The sequence below is a fragment of the Grus americana genome, chromosome 3 (assembly GCF_028858705.1).
Source record: "Grus americana isolate bGruAme1 chromosome 3, bGruAme1.mat, whole genome shotgun sequence".
NCBI lineage: Eukaryota > Metazoa > Chordata > Aves > Gruiformes > Gruidae > Grus > Grus americana.
Window position 1 is genome coordinate 106,472,321 of NC_072854.1, and position 17,830 is coordinate 106,490,150.

At 44.4% G+C, this 17,830-nt stretch overlaps 1 protein-coding gene across 1 annotated transcript; it reads left to right on the forward strand.

The window, feature by feature from the left end:
• Positions 1 to 7,669: 7,669 nt before the first annotated feature.
• SRP9 (signal recognition particle 9) lies at positions 7,670 to 14,321 on the forward strand. The gene is made up of 3 exons (XM_054822838.1): positions 7,670 to 7,817; positions 10,423 to 10,491; positions 12,612 to 14,321. The coding sequence occupies exons 1-3, from the start codon at positions 7,746 to 7,748 to the stop codon at positions 12,729 to 12,731; spliced, it is 261 nt and encodes an 86-aa protein (XP_054678813.1). The 5' UTR covers positions 7,670 to 7,745; the 3' UTR covers positions 12,732 to 14,321.
• Positions 14,322 to 17,830: the final 3,509 nt, after the last annotated feature.

Genomic DNA, 17,830 nt, shown 5'->3' on the forward strand with positions numbered 1-17,830 from the left:
CAATAGGGGTAAACTATATAGAAAAGGAGCCAGCTTTAGGGCACTCAGATTTACCCTGTTTTAAAATAAAAGTGAAAACAACCTTAAGAAAGAAAAAAAAAAAATAAAAAGGATTTGAAATACGTACGAGCAGACGCACTGCCCTGCCTCATGTCTTTGTGCTGCATAAGGGGGACACAGATTGGCTGAATCCTTATATATAGAGATCTGGTACAGAGATTCCTCAGAAAACATGCAGCTACCGTTCCCGGTTCCTCTCCCTCCCAGCCAGGAGCGGGTGAGAGGGAGGGAGACAAGGAAAGAAGGGTCAGCATCAGGCTGGGAGTTTCCTGAAGGCCCCTCATCTTTCTCCAGACCCTAAACCGATGAGAGCGGTGAATATTTCCTCCTTGCATCTGTGTTTCTGGTATCTGTGTGACCTCTAAACTTCTGCCTCATCTGAAAGAAGGGGGAACTTTGTCATTTATTCCTGAAGTAGCAAGAACTCTCAAACCTTTAACTTACTTCATACGTGTTAAAAAAAATGACGAGATCAGTAGAAGTTGCTAACGGAGAGAGAAAAACACCTCAGCAAGAATGCAATTGTTAGGACACATTTCAAATCTCGTTAGTAGTTATCCCTTCAACATAAAGTCACAGCCCTGGCATGTAATTTATACAGATATTCTCCCTGCCCCCACTCCTACACACTACCTACATGTCCTCCCATATTTTTAATGTACTCCAAATCTTCTGAAAACGCTGAACTTAGAGATATGAGGTTAAAATTTCTCTGCAGACTCAAGCCAACCAAAGGGCCAGGTAAATACTTGCAACCTCCATGACAAGGATCGTAACAGCAGCACCGTGCTGGATGTAAAGAAGTCCTCACCAGCACAGATCCCAGCTCTTACGTATGCATTATGTGGGCCTGCGAGCCCAAAATCTACACAAGCTCTGTGTCAGACATCTTTTGTAGAAAGCTGCCATATTGTAGACATCAAAGGAACGCGTTTGCTTGCAGTTATTTCAGGAACTGGCAATACAAATGCCGAGAATCCAATTTGACCATAATTTGGACCTCTGCCTGCACCGACCCTTGGCCAAGGACAAACGCTCGAACGGGAGATCTTGAGGAGCCTGCAGAGGCTTCAGTCTGCTCTGCATTCTCGGCAACAGCTGCTCCGCACAAAGTTTTTCTGCTGTTGTAACTACGGGAAGGGGTATACGGGAGAACAGCTGCACCGCTGCGGCTTCCCCCGTTCTGCCTGCCAGCTGAGCTGCCCAACACGCCCGCGTGTCTGCGCAGCGTGGGGCAGTGGCTTGGCGTCCTCTTCTGCCCGCAGCTGAGGGGATGGGAGAAGTTGCTGAATCAGATCCACTCCCCCAGCTCAGCCCGTCCTACTTCTTCTTGTGGAAATTACCACCTCTTCAGATCTGCCTGCAGAGTGGCTCGTCTGGACACCCCCTAACCTACTTTGGTCAACCTGAGCCAGACTTAGCTTAAATGGATTAAGTAGGAGGTTTTTGCTAACCCAGTTTGATTGAAGTGGGTTAAGGGGCACTCACACAAGCATCTCTGCCAACACATCACGAGAGGGCATTAATTCCCGGGAAAAGGCAATGACAAGCGGCTGGGACTGCCAGCCTCTTTCACTGACACAGCTAAGCCAAGGGTGCGCTCGAATGAGGCCGCGCAGCTTTAGGGACAGGCGTGAATCTGCTTTGCAAACAGCAAAAGTTACCCTTTCCCACCAGCTGCGTGTTGCTGCTCTCAGAGCAGCGCAGGGGGAAGGGGAAGCGTGTTACTCTCTCACTTCAGCAAGAATTTGGCAGGGTTCACCTGCCAGGAAGGCTCGAGCTGTAGCCTTAGAGCAGACTAGGAACTGCTCACGTCTTCCCTTCTGTGGGCTGAACGGAGAAGGGGGTAATTCCCATCTGATCGGGGCCGAGACGTGTAGTTTGGAATTAGAAGTCAAATTAGTTAAAAGTCCCGAAAGCCCTTCCGCCCCAGATGCAGTTACGCTGCTCCAGAGGCCTCGGGAAGGTATCGCCATGAGCACCTAATCTCACTTGTCCGTTCTGGCAGTGTGGACTCTTCAGTTACGTCAGCCGTGGCAGCATGAACAGCACAGGTAAACCAGCCCTAAGTCACGCCTATCAAGTAAAAAGCTTCTCTATTTAAAGATTAATGTAAGAAATCAATGTGCTTCCAGCGTGTGTGCCAGCAGATGATCTAACCCCATCTTAAGCATGCTCAGAAACTTCACGTAATGGTGATACAAAATCTATGAGCAGTTAATGCAAAGAGTGTCTGTCTGCTTCCAGAGTGCTTCAAATGCCGGTTCATGAGCTGGCTACCAGATGTGTTCTTCTTGTCCCCGAAGGCCATCACGAGGGCTGCTATTTCATTCTCAAATCTCAACAGTCAATGTTGTGACAGTATAGAGTCTGCTCTCTAACATATGTCTCTTGCATGACAGCACATTAATTTGAATACATTATTATGCTGAAGGGACTAAACTGACCACTTAACAGGAAGGGATGCATCTTTCCAGCTATCGAAAGCAAACAGCTTAACAAGGACGCTGGCAGAACAGCATCCAAAAATGAAAGGGCAGTTTCTATTAACGCCAGGCTGGCAACTGGCCATACGTAGGGGCAGCTCTCTTGCTAGTGTAATGGCTATTGACATGCACATATATAAACTCCCTGTCATACCGTAAGATTAGATTAGACCATATTAAATGACAGAGGTTTTTTCTAATGGTTAAAGTAAATGAGGAAACAACGCTGCCTTGGGGGAGGTTATGGCTAAAATGTGTAGCAAGTGTGGATCACGGTGTGCCCACAGCTGCGGCCCCTGTGGCCCCGATCCGGGACGTGTTCGGAATGTGTTTCCGTTCACAGGAACAAGGGTGCTGCGGAAAAGGAACGGGGATAGTAACAGGCACCCAGGTCTTGTCCTGACTTGAAGTTGTGACTTGGCTGGACACGCACCAGGACAGGGCCCCAGAATCCTGCTGTCCACATACAGCCTTAATTGTCATGAACTGTATTTTAAAGACCAAGCGACACCAATATTTAATTATCCTGTTAGGACAGTATGAGTCTGAATCACTTGATAAGATGCTTGTGTGCAAAAGAAATAGAAAATTAGCAGTGAGGTAATTAACTATGTATGGCTCAACCTGGCAAAACCATTAGCCAAGCTGTTTAAAACATAAAACCCATGGAAAGGAGCAGCCTGTCTTGCGCTCCTTCAGGAGCTGTGGCTCAGTTTAGCATGTTATAACCCATCCAGGAGCACAAACTGCTTCTGACTGCAGACTCGGTTCTCTTGTGTACTGAGATTTAGAAGGCAGTGAGATGTCTCAGATCTTACTGTACTCAAGATCTATCTGCATCCTTATGTACGTAAATGCCCTCTCAAAGAAAAAAATAACCCCGTGTTTGAAGTTTGCATCAGTACAAATCCCAAGCTGTTTTAGACCATACACACACAAGAATGGAATGTATAATCACCATGCCCATGCCTTCTCCTTAACTTTACTGAGGGCTGGGTTGAAGCTATTTTGAAAGAAGTGACTATATCTCCTTCTTTAAGCATTAAGCATTCCTGGCAGTAATAATTACCTTATAACTAACTCTTCATTAGCACTGTTTTAGACCTGTATAACTGCGCTGACTTTATGTTGCTCCTGGTCCAAGAACAGGATTATCATCTCAGCACCAAAGTCTGCTCTTAATTAAACTGTTACAGATTTAAAAAAAAAAAAAATCCACTGAAATAATTGGAATGACTCTGGATTTACAGCAGCATAACTGAGATCAGAGTTTGTCCTATTGTTTCCCATCAAATCCATAATTTAGCATGATAATGCAGTGTTCTATACAAAGTTCCTTTTAGTTGGAAAGACCAGCTTGTTTTACCCATCAGTAGTATGTCACGGTGACAGAGAACTATTTTATGAATTTAATGCTCTTATCTGAATTCCTTATCCAGGAAAGAAAAGTACGCTTGCAAATAATAATATGGCACCTGCTTTAGATTGAATAAACGCAGTAATGTGAAGAACAGGAAACCAAATATCTAACCCTGAGTGATGCTGAGCAGCTGCAACTTCCATGAACTTTGTAGGAGTAGCAAGAACTCAAGATCTCCATCGATGAGACTTTAAGATATAATGCAAGGTCTTTGTTGACTATTTCTTTCAGTTTGTCATTTACACAGAGGAAGACACTAGATAAAAACCTGAAGAAATTACCATGTGGAATCCAGATGCCTGAACATAACTCTATGAAGCAGAACTTGCAGTGGCAATGCATGTAGAAGCTTGATCAAAGAGAGATCATTAATCATGTACACACAGGTTGGATGAGGGGGAAAGGCCTGAGGAAAAACCGCAGGAAAAATCTTCATCACGCAAGTACGTACATTATTGCTTCATAGCTTTTTATGGCCTTAAATCCAAGCTAAAAAAGACATTATCTAAGGTGGTCTAGGGAATACAGCAAGGATAGACAAGGAGAGACTGAGGAAAGGGTAAATGAGGTTTTAGAGCATTCCAGATTTCACTTACAAGTGATGGAACGGCTGTTAAGACCGCTGGAACGATTTCTTGCATGGAAGAAAGCAGGAACTCAAGAAAAGAAAGCAAGATAAGTATGTATGTTTTAGCAGAAATCTTACTAACTACTAAATTATTACTGGCTGCATACCAAACACTCCACACAGTGATAAACAACTGTTCATTTTATTTCACTAAACAAAAAGCCCATTGAAAGATTTCTACTATTACTGCATTCACTGGAGCTCACTTGAAAAACACAGTTTTGGACATACATCAAATACAACTTACAGCTGAATAACTGCAGTGGTCTAAGTTACTTTTCAAACATGTCAAGAAAATGTTCTGTTCTCCAGGCGAGAGGAGAACAACAGAGCGAAGCAGCACACTAACTGTAGGTATCAGACATTCCCTGAGGCTCAGAAATAGCTTCTCTTTTTAATTGCTGAGATTTCAGCAACCGGCCTTGCTTTCAGGGGAGCTGGGGGGGAGTGGTTTCACATACAGCCCCCCATTTTTGGTGGCAAGCCAGCAAAACCAGTAGGAATTCCCATATCCTGCTTTGCCACCAAAAAAGGTAGATTTTCAACAGCTGTGTCAGCACAACAGTACGTAAGGCCACACAGTAAACTGGAAAAACGAACTGAACTCGGTTAAAAACATGTGTTACTAAAATCGGTGCTGCTTTTAACCCAAGCATTGGTTTGATCCCTGGCGCAGAGCTACAAACAGCTGTGGCAGCACAACCGTGGGGCCATTGGCGGTGGTGGTGGCAGGGAAGATGAAATCCTTAAGATCTGCAGCCAGGAACGGGCTATGCAGAATTGTGTATCAGGCTATATATAACTGTCATAGTGACACATCACATTTCCTTCAGAGGTAAGGCCAATTACGAAATCCCTCGCTCTGTTCTTTGCCCTGGCTGCTGCACTTTGTCACCTCCAAAGTTGTGCACATATAATAGTTCTAGAAGCTCCATCCTAAACTGGATCACAGAAATCATCTGGGTTAAGGAAAAAGAAATACCAAAATGGGTTTGTTTTCTAATCTTGCTCTGTTGCATTAGCTCAGCTGCAGAAATTGTGAATTACAGGGCTAATGACTGGCCATTGGCAAGCTTCTAAGACAGCTCTTGTGTCAAAAAAGACATAGAAGATCCTGAACATCTGAGTCAAAATTAAAATCCTCTGAAAACCAACCCTGAGGTGCTTCTGTCTGGACAGCCCAAAATTGGGACTCCTCCTTCAGAAAGAAAATACACGTGTACCACTTGAAAACCTGGATCCAAATTTAGTGAGCAATGGTTCTGTGAAATGTTATGCGTGTTACAGGGCTTGTGCTCCCCACATCTTCCATTTTCATGTATTTACATACCCTGCGTGCCTGTAAAACACTACCAAAAGCAATTCCTACTCCGCTGTTATAAACGGCTACCCACAACCTAAGACAGTGGAGAAGCACTTGCTCCAGGTTAGGGTCTGTGTTTGGGACAATTGCTTTAGGCTCTGTCAATACATCTATCACCTTTAATCAGAGCTGTTGATTATCAGCCCCTCTGAAAGACAACTCTTACATTTCTGAAGCTGGGTTCTCAGACACAGCAGCAGTGCGAGCAGTTCTGGAAAGAAAAAAAAAAAAAGTCTTAAGTCTTTCCACTATTCACAGCCTCCACTCCTTGGTGCAAAGCCCTTTAACAGAGTTGTTCAGACCATGTAACACCCACAAGTCACAATTTATTAGTTTGGCAGTCTAATCGCTGCAGACTTTTTCAAGAGTTGATCCCCACAGTAACAATTATTTTCTGCTTTACTGACTCAGGGAAATTCATCCTAGTTTTTCTCCCCTTACCTCCCATCCACCCTTTTATTTCTATGCCACGTTTCTTCATCCTCCCTTGTGCCTATTGTGCCTTTTGTGGTCAAAAAAAAAAACAACCTACGGCTAGTATTTCCCCATGTTGCTAGTGGAGACTGGAACGGCCTGCATAATTTGTCCCCTTACGTGCAGGTCTGCCCTAAACTTTCCAGTTTATTTGTTTGGCCACACTCGTTGAGGTTTGCTCAGTTCAGTCAAACTAACTTGAAGTTGTGAGTTGTTAACCAGGAGCTTCTGGGTTTTCAGTATTTCTCTATAGAGGACCGCGCGTTGTACGCGTTTATTGTGATGGCAGCGGTTACGCAAGCCGTGTAACGCAGTCGGGGCTTAGCGCTGTGGCTGGCTGCAATCTTTGTGCAATTAAGGAACAAAAATCACAGGGCACTTCAGGAAACGGGATTTTAAAAATTAACAGGAGAAATCGTGGAATTTTCTTTTTTCCTCCCTCATTTCTCTTTTGAAATGACTTTTAGTCAGTTTTATGTGAATGCTTTACACACACATATATATACTTGAGAGGCGGGGTCCCCCAAGATCTTTATATTTTTCTAACTCTCGGTCTCTTTGTGAAACCGGCAGCTTAACCTGCGGCGGGGAGCTGAGCCTCCGCACCCCTCCGACACCCCTCGGCGGCCCAGAGACGCCAGCGACCTGCTCCTAAAGATCCTTTTTGTTCAACGTGGAGCCAACCTCCAGCTTAACAAAGGGCCTTCCAGCCCGGGAAGGCCGGGGCTCGGTTCCGTTGCAAAAGCCAGCCGAGCTAACCTCACGCTGAGGCCCGCTTGCCCAGGGCTGGCCCGGGGCCCCGGCCTCACCCCCCGCCGGGCCCTCCTGGCCAGGCCGGGCCCCTTGCCCCCACGCTGGCGCACCCGCGTCCCCAAACCCCACAGTGGGCCTCAAACCGAGACGCCGACGCCAGAGCCCCGCAGGCGATCCGGCGGCGGCGGGGCTCGAACCCGCGACACCAGGCGGTCGGGTTGCCAGCCCGCTCCGCTCCGCTGTGGCGGCGCAGGCACCAACGGGAGCCTTCCCCTCCGCCGTGGGCGGGAGGTGCGTGCCGGCATCCCGCCGCGCCTGCAGGGGCCGCTGTGGCAAACGCTCCTCCCGCCGGGCTCCCCTCTCCGCGCCGCCGCGCGCCCTGCCTTCACCGCCCGCGCTCCGCCGGCGGGGCCAGAATCTCTGAGTCACGCTCTTCGCGATTGGACCGCCGTTTCTCGACGACCAATGGGAGGTGTAGGTTTGCGGTGACGCAGCGCCCGCCTTCGGCGCCATCTTGCCGCCGGCGGGGGGAGCGGAGCACCGTGCCGGGCCGGCCCCGCCATGCCGCACTACCAGGCCTGGGAGGAGTTCACGCGCGCCGCCGAGAAGCTCTACCTCGCCGACCCCATGAAGGTGGGGAGGGGGCCGGGCCGAGAGGCCTCGCGGGCGGGATGGGCCGGGCCGGGCCTCGCCTCCGCCGCCCGCGGTAGGCCCGGGGAGGAGCGGCTCTGGGGTGAGGTGGTGGGCGCCGGCGGCACGGGCATGGTGGGTCCGGCGCTGTCGCTTTGTGTCTTCCCGCTGCCCGGGGAGGGGCAGCCGATCCCCTGAGCTCCGGCGGGCTGCCCTCGCCGGGCCCTGGAGCCCGCTGCGAGCCGGGCGGTGAGGCCTCCCGGGGAGGGTGCGTGTCCCAGCCGGGCCCTGGAGCCCGCTGCGGCGCCTCGCGGGGACACAGGCAGTGCTCCCCGGCGGTAACCGGTTGGAAGGGCCTCTCGAGGTGCGGTTCCAGGGGGAGGTGGGAAGCAGCAGCAGCGAGGAGGGGGGGTTACTCGCTGGTGTCGCCTCTGACCTTCCTTTTGTCCGAAACAGGTGAAAGTTCTCATTTAGCGCCCCAAAAACGTACACAGGGCATGGGGTTTCAGGTGTGGTTATCAGCGACAGCTATGGACCTCGGGAACCGAACTTCAGAGACGTTGTGCTTCTTTACAGTGCACTTCTGTGTTAAAAACCAGGATTAGATGTTCCGTTGAATGAAAAGCATATCGAGAAGTGCTTTATTTTAGGAGTTTACAACATTTGAGACTGTATCGTTTGAATTTGTCTTCCCAAAAAATAAAAGCACCTGTTAGCTTACACACTGCATTGTTGCCTGCAGCATCATTCTAGACTGGAAGGTGTTTGCTTTGTAAAGAGTAATTGTTCTAGGGATTAACCTCTTGGTATATCACTGCTTTCTGTTTCTGGTAACTTTTTCAGGAGTATAGTTTGTGCAAATGTTTAAAGTAACTTCAGTCTTCAGAAAAAGTGTTGTAATTCAGCCAAAAAGCAGTACAAAAGGTAACACGGAGCGCGTATACCTGAGAAAACTTCAGTAAAACAGGCCTAGTTTTCTTCGCCAAAATGAGGGGACACAGAGAAACCTTCAGAAGTGGTGTTTAACATCTGCCTTTAATTAGCACAGGTGACCACTTCATATGCAATTGCCACCTATCTACTTATAATAAAATTGTCCTGTTTTACTTTCTTATGCTAACACTCAATTAAATGAAAGAGCTCAGAAGGAATGTCACTGCATCCAGGACTTGCTCTTCCCCTTTTCTTAAGGGGCCTCCAAAGGCAATCTCTTCCCATCCATGGCAATAAACTTGTCTGTTTGGGAAGGAGTTCTTGTAGGCCTCAGACTCATGTATTCCTTTTAATTAGCCAGAGAACTAGCCTGAGGAGCTTTTGTTTGTAATGGGGCTTGTCAAGAAACTGAAGGAAAAACAAGAATTGAGGGAGTTGGGTTGTGTGTTCTTTGTGGGCTGGTGAGCCTACGTAGTGAGTGGTCTTGCCTTTTGCGAGAGCAAGTTATCTGTCAAGTCTGTACCTCATGTGGCAGCCTCTCCGTTGCTTTTGGGCCTGCTCAATCAAGAGATGTACTGTTACACAGCTGTTGTGGTGGGAAGATGGCAGTTTAAGAAGGGTAAATCTGTGATGAGATCCATTGGAACAGGAATTTCAAAATTATTTTGTAGTCAAGGAGTTTGTTGACCATTAGCATGGGTTACTCTGTACAACAAAGACCTGTTTACAGCGTGAGTGCAGAATGTTCTCAAAAGGATGCCTTGCTTTGTTTCTAGTTACTGATGCAAACTGAGTCTAGAAACAATAGATACAAACTCTCTGGCCAGCTCTGCATTCAGGAGGAAGCATTTAATGCTCAGTCAGTTGCTGAGGATGTTGATTTTTATCACTGTGGCTTTGAGAACTTTGGTGATTTGAAAGTCTGGAGAGACTGCAGCGAGGTTAAAGCTCAGGGCAGGTGACTACAGTAGTAACTGTTTTAGTGAGAAGTTGAATCCTTGCTTTCAGACTTCAAATTTAGCCTTATTGAGTCTTGAAAGGAATTTAATTTGAAAGAACTCTCTTCAGTCCTCTGATTGTAGTTACTTTAAAAGTGTTATTCTTTAGCTTCCCTTTCCACTTGCAAAACCATCAGCAGAGCAGCTATTGAAATAAAGTTAGTGACTGGAAGTAATGACTTTTTTACGTTACAGTTTAGGTACCATAGAAGAAAAAGCAGTAATGTTGAGCTTACTCTGCTCAGTTAATCCCTTTCAAGTCTTCATGTAAAACTAGGGGTTTTTAAGTGTTTCAAGCTTATAAACACAAGCTTCCAGTTAGTTTTTCTGAAGTGTGATATATGGCAAGGGGGTGACTCTTGGAGTTTATTGGGGTTGCTGAGGTCTCTACAACTGTCATTGCTGCATTTACAGTGGTTTTTAACGTGCGCTGTGCTAAGCTTCTTGATGCATGCTAGTTTAACATCTTAGGCAGGGAAATGCGATCATTCAACTTCCACACCATCCTGGCCGTAGGATTAGTGGCCACCAGAGCTAGGGACCACCACAGAGGTGGTGAAAATGTGAAGCAGTACATAATTGTAATAAAAGGTAGTCTGAATTTGGGCAGATTTTATTCAGATGCGTTCTGAGAATTGTTAGCTGTAATGATAATTCTTAAATGTTTGTCGTTTCAGGTGCGGGTTGTTCTCAAATATCGACATTGTGATGGGAACCTCTGTATCAAAGTAACAGATGATGTAGCTGTAAGTACAGGATATATTCCCCTTTCAGGGCTTATTGTACCTCTCATGGACTTGTATTTTGTTGTCAGTCAACTTGGGAGCTCTTAGCCATTGCCTTGAGAGTGCCTGACAGTTTTCTAAAAACTTGTGCTCAGCTTTCCGTAGTTGCTGTGTCTGGGACTGACACTGACCTGTGGTTCAACTCTGCACAGTCCAGGAAAAGTTCTAGCACTTCCGTGTTCTTTATGGGTGTCAACGTAATTATTTTAGGATTCTATGAAAACAAGGAAAATGAGCACCACAAAAATCTTGGACCCTCTCTCTGTCTGAAAATGCTTCATGGAATGGCATTGGTAGCTTCTGCTGAAGCATTTTGGGAGCATCTTCAAACAGATGTATTTACTAGTGTGAGTGTGGTCCTTTTTATTGGCACAGCATGGTGACAACTTCTAACTGTAGGCTAAGCTCCATCTTTGTGATTATGAGACGGTGGAGTGATTGAGACTGGAAGACAAGATTCACTTGCAATTCAGAGTTCTCATTTTCTGAAATACTGTTACAGTGTTAGTTATGCATTCAGTAAAAACTGTGCAACGTATACACAACGTGGAATTCTGCAGCATCCTTCCCAGGGCTGCTCCGTACAAGGAGGTGGAGCAGCTGCGCTTACGGGTTGCCCTTGTTCTACAGAGTCTGGGAGGGCGCTTAGAAGCGTGGGGGGGTTAGGATGTGAGATGGTGGGCAGCAGGTACAAATATGGCAGCATGCATCAGTGTATGCATGCTGATGTGCATGCCAGTGACAGGTTCTTGGTGCTAGTGACGTTACAGCCAGGTTGGTTTTCTGCAGTCCAGGGTAAGCTACAGTAGCTTGCCCTTCTCTTATCTTCAGACTTGAAAAAAATCAGATTTCTTCCTTCCAGGACAAGTAGTCTGGCATTGGGATTTCCAACACCTGGGAGAGGCATGACACTCCAGAAATGACACTTCTTGATAGGGTAATAGGGCTTGATGCGGGTGAGGTGGTGAGTGTGGGGCACTGATAACAGTGGGAAGTGGAGGGTGATGTGCTTGAAATCTTCCATGGGGAAGTTGGAGTCAGGCGATTCCTGAATGTGAAGTCTTGTCAGTTATAGGCCTTTTTACCTGCTTCCAGTCATGGAAAGCTGCTACACCTGTGGCGGGGCAGGGGACTGGTTTTGTGTTGGTTTGGGGGCTTTTTGTTTGGTTTGGGTTTTTGTTGTGGGTGGGTTTTTTTCCTCTAGAGGTGGGATGAGAAGTTTTCCTTGATGCTCAATCTGTAGGACTAATATAGCTGAAGGAAAAAATAAACTGTTTTCTACTGTGTGTCTCTGCCAGCATTGAATTCCTATTTTAATTCAAAAGCTGTTGTGTTGACAGCACTGAAGAATGGAGCATTCTGGGTGTTTTTCATTGTTAAATCAGCCTGGGCAGTCATACCCATGCTGTACAGGTGTAAGGAATTACTTAGTCTGCAACCCCCCCAACCCCCCCCCCCCCGAACCCCTAAGCAGTCTTTCTATGATAAGTCACTGGCACATTACTCTTGTTCCTTTTGCGTTTAACAGCTTGTCATGTGGAGTTCCTTTTTATCTTAATCAGATGCTATGTTCCTTATGTAGGACAGATTTTGCTTGGGGTAGGGGATCCCCTTCAGTGGGAAATACTGAACTGATTTTGTCACTGGCAGTGTAACATTAAGGACTGTGAAGGCAAAAGAAACTTACTTTCAGAATGAATGTAGAGAATAGGAAAGTAATTTCAGTTTTAAAATCTGGTTCTATTTTTAGACAACACAAACAGGAGTGTCTAAAGACAGCTTTAAACCCCAAGTGCTAGCAACTTTTTTGAGAGAGAAGACACTAGGATTAATCATGAGCTTCCCTATCTTCAAAATGGAAGGCATGAGCCTTTCAGAGAAACTTAAATGTAAACACAGATGTGTGTGTATTTTTAAAAAGGGTAGATATGTGTCGGTGCTGCCTCACCTCATGGTAACAATAGGCCACAAATGAACATTTAAGTACTTACCTTGTTTTGTGTGTTCCAAATTTGTTGCAACTATAAACAGAATAAAAACAGTTCAAGTGAAATCTGATATTAAGCAACTTTCTCTTACAGTGTTTGCTGTATAGAACAGACCAGGCGCAAGACGTAAAGAAGATTGAGAAATTCCACAGTCAGCTAATGCGACTCATGGTGGCTAAGGAATCCCGCAGTGCTGCCATGGAAACAGACTGAATTGCTGAAAAGAAAATGAGCGCTCCAGTCATATTTCACTGGAAGAAAATATCTCTTGGATTTGAACGAATACTGGGACAGAAGATGCTTTTATGTACTGAAGTAGACTGATGACAAGTCTGAAGCATTTTTTTCCCCCCTAGACTCTGCTTCGGAAAACTAGGAAAAGAAATGCTTTCAATTGAAAGCTTATATTTATTTTTGGGAATCGAACAAGAAACTATTCTTACACATTAGGTATGCTAAGAAGACAAGTAAATATTTTCAAGCTACAGTACTTTAGTCTAAATTTGATGGGCCACAAGCATATTTCTGGAAAGTTACTATAAAATTTCCTATAGATTTCATTGTGTTCATATCTTATGCTGGTGTATTCTCACAGTGAGAAGGTTTATTAACGTGACTAATACTGTAGCATGATGACTGGATCTAGTAAATGCTTACATAAATGATATACTTCAGCGGGGTTTAGAAAAATTGATGTTTTCTGAACTGAAATGTTCAAATTGCCAATTTGTATTAGCACTGTCACTAGCAAGATTTTTGCTTTTAGTATTGATCTTGGTCATAAGCTGTGCAACATTATCTGTGATGCAGTCTGTAGAACTGTTATATAGGCTAAATAATTAAACTTCTGTATTGTAAAAATTAAAGTAAAGCTTCTCTTTACTATTGCTAGAGATCAGTGAGAAACTGGGAGTTTCTTTCCTGCTTATGCAAATACTGTTATTAAAAAATAGTCAGTGGCTTTTTTCATACTTGAACTATTTTATACTAGCAGGGGGAACTTTTCTCATCCTTGCTTCAGGCAGAGTTGAACTTTATCAGCAAGACAAATTCTAGAAGTTCTTGCCTATTATGTTAATAGAAAAAAAAAAATGCAACCAAATGCTACCCAGAGTCCTTATTTTAGCAGCTTGCTAACTGTGCATTTTCAGATGTTACACATGGATGTAAGCCAGCTGAATAAATGGATGAAAACCAGCTCAATAAATACTTAAATACCACTGTCAAAACCAGACCAGTGCTCCTGTGGCTTAGACTTGTTTCTCATTGTTACCTCTGGTGGGGTGATGGAAGCCTTAATTGTCTTTTACAAAGGCTTTTTTGCTTGAAAACCCAGTAGCTGAAATTGATACTTGCTTTGACTAGATCTCGCATACTTAAAACCAGATGAATATTTTAATGTAATTATGCTGTTGGTATAACTAGGCTTTCCCAGGACCGATGTTTTGGGTTAAACCCAGCCACCAAAGCAAAGCAGAGCTGCAAATACTTGTCTGTAGTTGCATTTATATATAACAAAACAATCTACTTAAATAGCTACCTGCTGTCACTTATATAAAAATAATTGAGCTCCTCAGAAGCCATGGAGTTCCCACGTTTGCCATGGGCTCAGAAAAAAAGCCTGGGCTTGAACATTGCATTAGCGTGCCCTTTCAGCTGAATATATAATGTTGCATATTGTTGGAAAATACTGCAGTGCTAAATTCCCAGTGGCTACTCACATTCTAGTCTACGGAGTGACTGGTACATATGTAACGTTTTTGTATTGGCTTTTGAAATACAAATAAATCTAGAGAGAAGGCTGAACTCATTGTTTAATAAGATACTGTAATGCTGAAAATTTTCCTTGATGGTCCTATTATCTTAATATTTTTAATGTAGTGTAATAAGTAGTTAATTTCTGTCTAAAACAGTGTTCTGCAATATGAATGGTTGCTACACAAAACCATACAAGCGAAGATTTAAGCTGTTAAATTGGCACATGAAAAGGCTGCAGCTATTTTAGTGTAGCTCTTGGACATCTCTTATGAATTGATTTGGCGTGTAGATGTCTTCTGTGAGCTGAGCTACAGAAAGGCTTGAGTGGTATTTGCTTGTGCGCGGAGGATAAAGAGAGAAAGAATACTGTGGACAGACTGGGTGTACCAAGTGGCTGAAAGGCTTAAGCTCTAGACTTGAGCAGGTTTTAGAGGGGGGGCAATCACAGTCCTATGTATTAGAGTAGTAGTTGTCAAGTAAAAAGAGGCAGGGAAATGGATTTCTGCTTTTCTAAATTCAGAAATTATTGCTGTAAAACCATAAGGAAGTATTAATGCTACTTTCGTAAGAGCATGTGTTGTTAAGCTTGTTCTCTGTATACTCAGAAAAACTGGTGGTTCTGTGCAGTCATAATACATGAGAATACTGATAAAGCTACTGCTTAAAAAAAAAAAAGCTTTTGGAAACTCCTTTAGAAAAAGACAGCTGCTTCTTGATTTTGTCCTCAAATTTTCAGCAACTTCAATGCTGTGTTCATGGGTGGTAGAAAAGCTGTGAACTCAAAAGCTCTGCCTATTCTTATACTCTTGTTGAGAGTGTGCGTGCATACGTACACTGATCGCTTTCCTAATAAACTTTTGGTGAGTTAGTCCATCCTATTGCCAACTACTTGAGTGTGTCCGCTGGCGATTGAAAGAAATCAGCTTAATGTGGCTGATGCACCGAAGGGACAATGGAATTCATTGCACGGGAAGCACCGAATTTGGTGTGTCAGCAGACGCTCCTGATCCCCAGCTAGGAGTTTGTGCCAAATACAGGCTGCAGACAGGCAGCTCGGGAGCAGACAGGCAACCTGTGCAGCTATAGACAGGTAACCTTTGCAGGAGAAGTGGAATGATTTAATTAAAAAAAAAAGTTTTCCCATGCTATTTGTTGCTGCATGTTAGTTTTCTTGAGTAATTGTTCTGTTTTGTGAGAATAGCTTAATAAAGAATATGGGTCTTGTTATTGCACAAAGAAATTGGATTAGTTTACCCATGGAATTTATTCTGGTTTTCTGGTGTTCTCACTTCCTGGATCCTCCGAGTGTCTTGATTTCAGTTCTTCCTTTGTGCACAGCACATAAGCTGACTTCTTCTGAGCTCTCTCTCACGTGCAACTACATCACAGGTAATTCTGGATTACAGGAAGATCCTTAAATTATCTGTGGAAGTGAGAATTTTGGTCACAGGTCTTTGTTTTAGAGATCCTTGTGAAAGAGGCCTTTGTTTCCACTAAAGTCCTCACCTGACACTTTTAAGAATGACAGATTTATTCTGGAAAATTGGATGCTTTGGTGCCCAAGTCTGTCAAATTGGGAAATGGAACTGGAGCCAACTAGGTGCTTTTAAAAATGTTTTAACTTGTCAAAATAATTCTATTTCATCTCAGTAACTTCCTTCCTGTGGTATAAAAGTGGGTAATATTCAACATTTTGCTGTAATAAATGTGAAGAAACCCTGGTTTGTGCCAGGTGCGGTCAGTAAGGCTTAGATGTATCATTTAGTACCATAGGCTGATCTTAAAGGCTTACTTCATCTGGAAAGTGTGTTAGCCCTCTTGCTGTAGGCAGAACAAATCCTCTCACTTCATCTTAAGTAAGGATGGTTACGCACTGATGTCCCCCGATGCACCTCTGCTTTTTGCACTTCTGTTCCTGGCTTAGGGGAAGATAAAATTCTAACACAGAAATGATACTGTAACCAAAGATTAAATTAAGTTTGAGATCTAAAGTGGAAAAATGAATGTATAGCAAATAGGTGGGGGGTTTGTGTAAAACTTATTTAGCCTGCAGGTTCTGCACGAGTCCAATTTCCTTCAGGAGTCGGTGAGCATTAGTGGGAGTAGGAGCTTAGCTGGAAACAGTATTATCCTTTGTACAATGCTCTGTGCTGAGGTAACTTTTAAATCTAATTAACTGAAACAAAGCTGTTTTGGTTAAGCATATCTAAGGAGTCCTCTTGTGAAGATCCCTTCAGAAAGTATCTGCGAACTTTTTTTTAAAGGAAACTAGTTGATGAAGAACTGCATCTAGTTTTTGCCTAAGTTAATAGTGATTTGCTTTTCAAGACATGGGGGTGTCTATGCTGAAAAGCTGATACCACTTTAAAGGTAGATGCTGCATGACTCAAGATAACACAACTGTTTGTTTATAAAGATTTTATCTTTGAGAGTTCAAGGACTGGTATTTAAGTACAGGCAAGAGTTGAATTGTCTTTGTTGCTGGGGATGACATAAAAACATGCCTTTTATCTCATTACTTTTACAATAAGTAGACTCTTTAGACTGACCTCCAGATAAACCTCCCCACCTTTATGCTGGGCTGAATGATCTTATTTGAATTACTATGCACTGAAGGCAGATGTGGGCTTTTTAGTCTGTAGAAATGTTATTTTTGAGATGAGAATGATGCAACAATATTTTAGAAGCAGATTAGATAGCAGAACACAGAGCATGGTAGTTTGCTAACCACTGCTTATTACGCAGATTTGTCTAGGTCCTGTAACTTTTAGAACAGACTAAATGCTCTCAGGAGCATGTGGGCTTAAACTGGACCGTGTAAAACTAACGTCTGTGGGAACTGAGCCAATAAAAACATGGTCATGGTGTGATAGCAGAGTTAACTGCCTCCATGCAAGTACAGGCCCTATTGTTGAACACAGTCTTTGTTTCTGGTGAAGGTACGTGCTTATTTGCTTGTGCTGTGCCGAAGTTAGTTAGACGTGTGTGTTCTCAGAGTCCTGTAATGGGGACGCAATTGCTTTCTGACATTCTAAAAACATCTTAAGTCATGAGTGACTGTGGAGGGTTGACCCTGGCTGGAAGCCAGGTGCCCACCAAAGCCGCTCTATCACTGCCCCTCCTCAGCTGGACAGGGGAGAGAAAATATAACAAAAGGCTCCTGGGTCGAGATAAAACAGGGAGATCACTCAGCAACTACCATCATGGACAAAACAGACTCGACTCAGGGAAATTAATTTAATTTATTGCCAATAAAATCAGAGTAGGATAATGAGAAAATAAAAACAAATGTTAAAACACCTCCTCCCACCCCTCCCTTCTTCGTGGGATCAACTTCACTCCCAAATTCTCTACCTACTCCTCACCAGCGGAGCAGGGGGACGGGGAATGGGGGTTGTGGTCAGTTCATCACACATTGTCTCTGACGTCCTTCCTCCTCAGGGGGAGGACTCCTCGCACTCTTCCCCTGCTCCAGCATGGGGTCCCTCCCATGGGAGACAGTCCTCCACCAACTTCTCCAATGTGAGTCCTTCCCATGGGCTACAGTCCTTCAC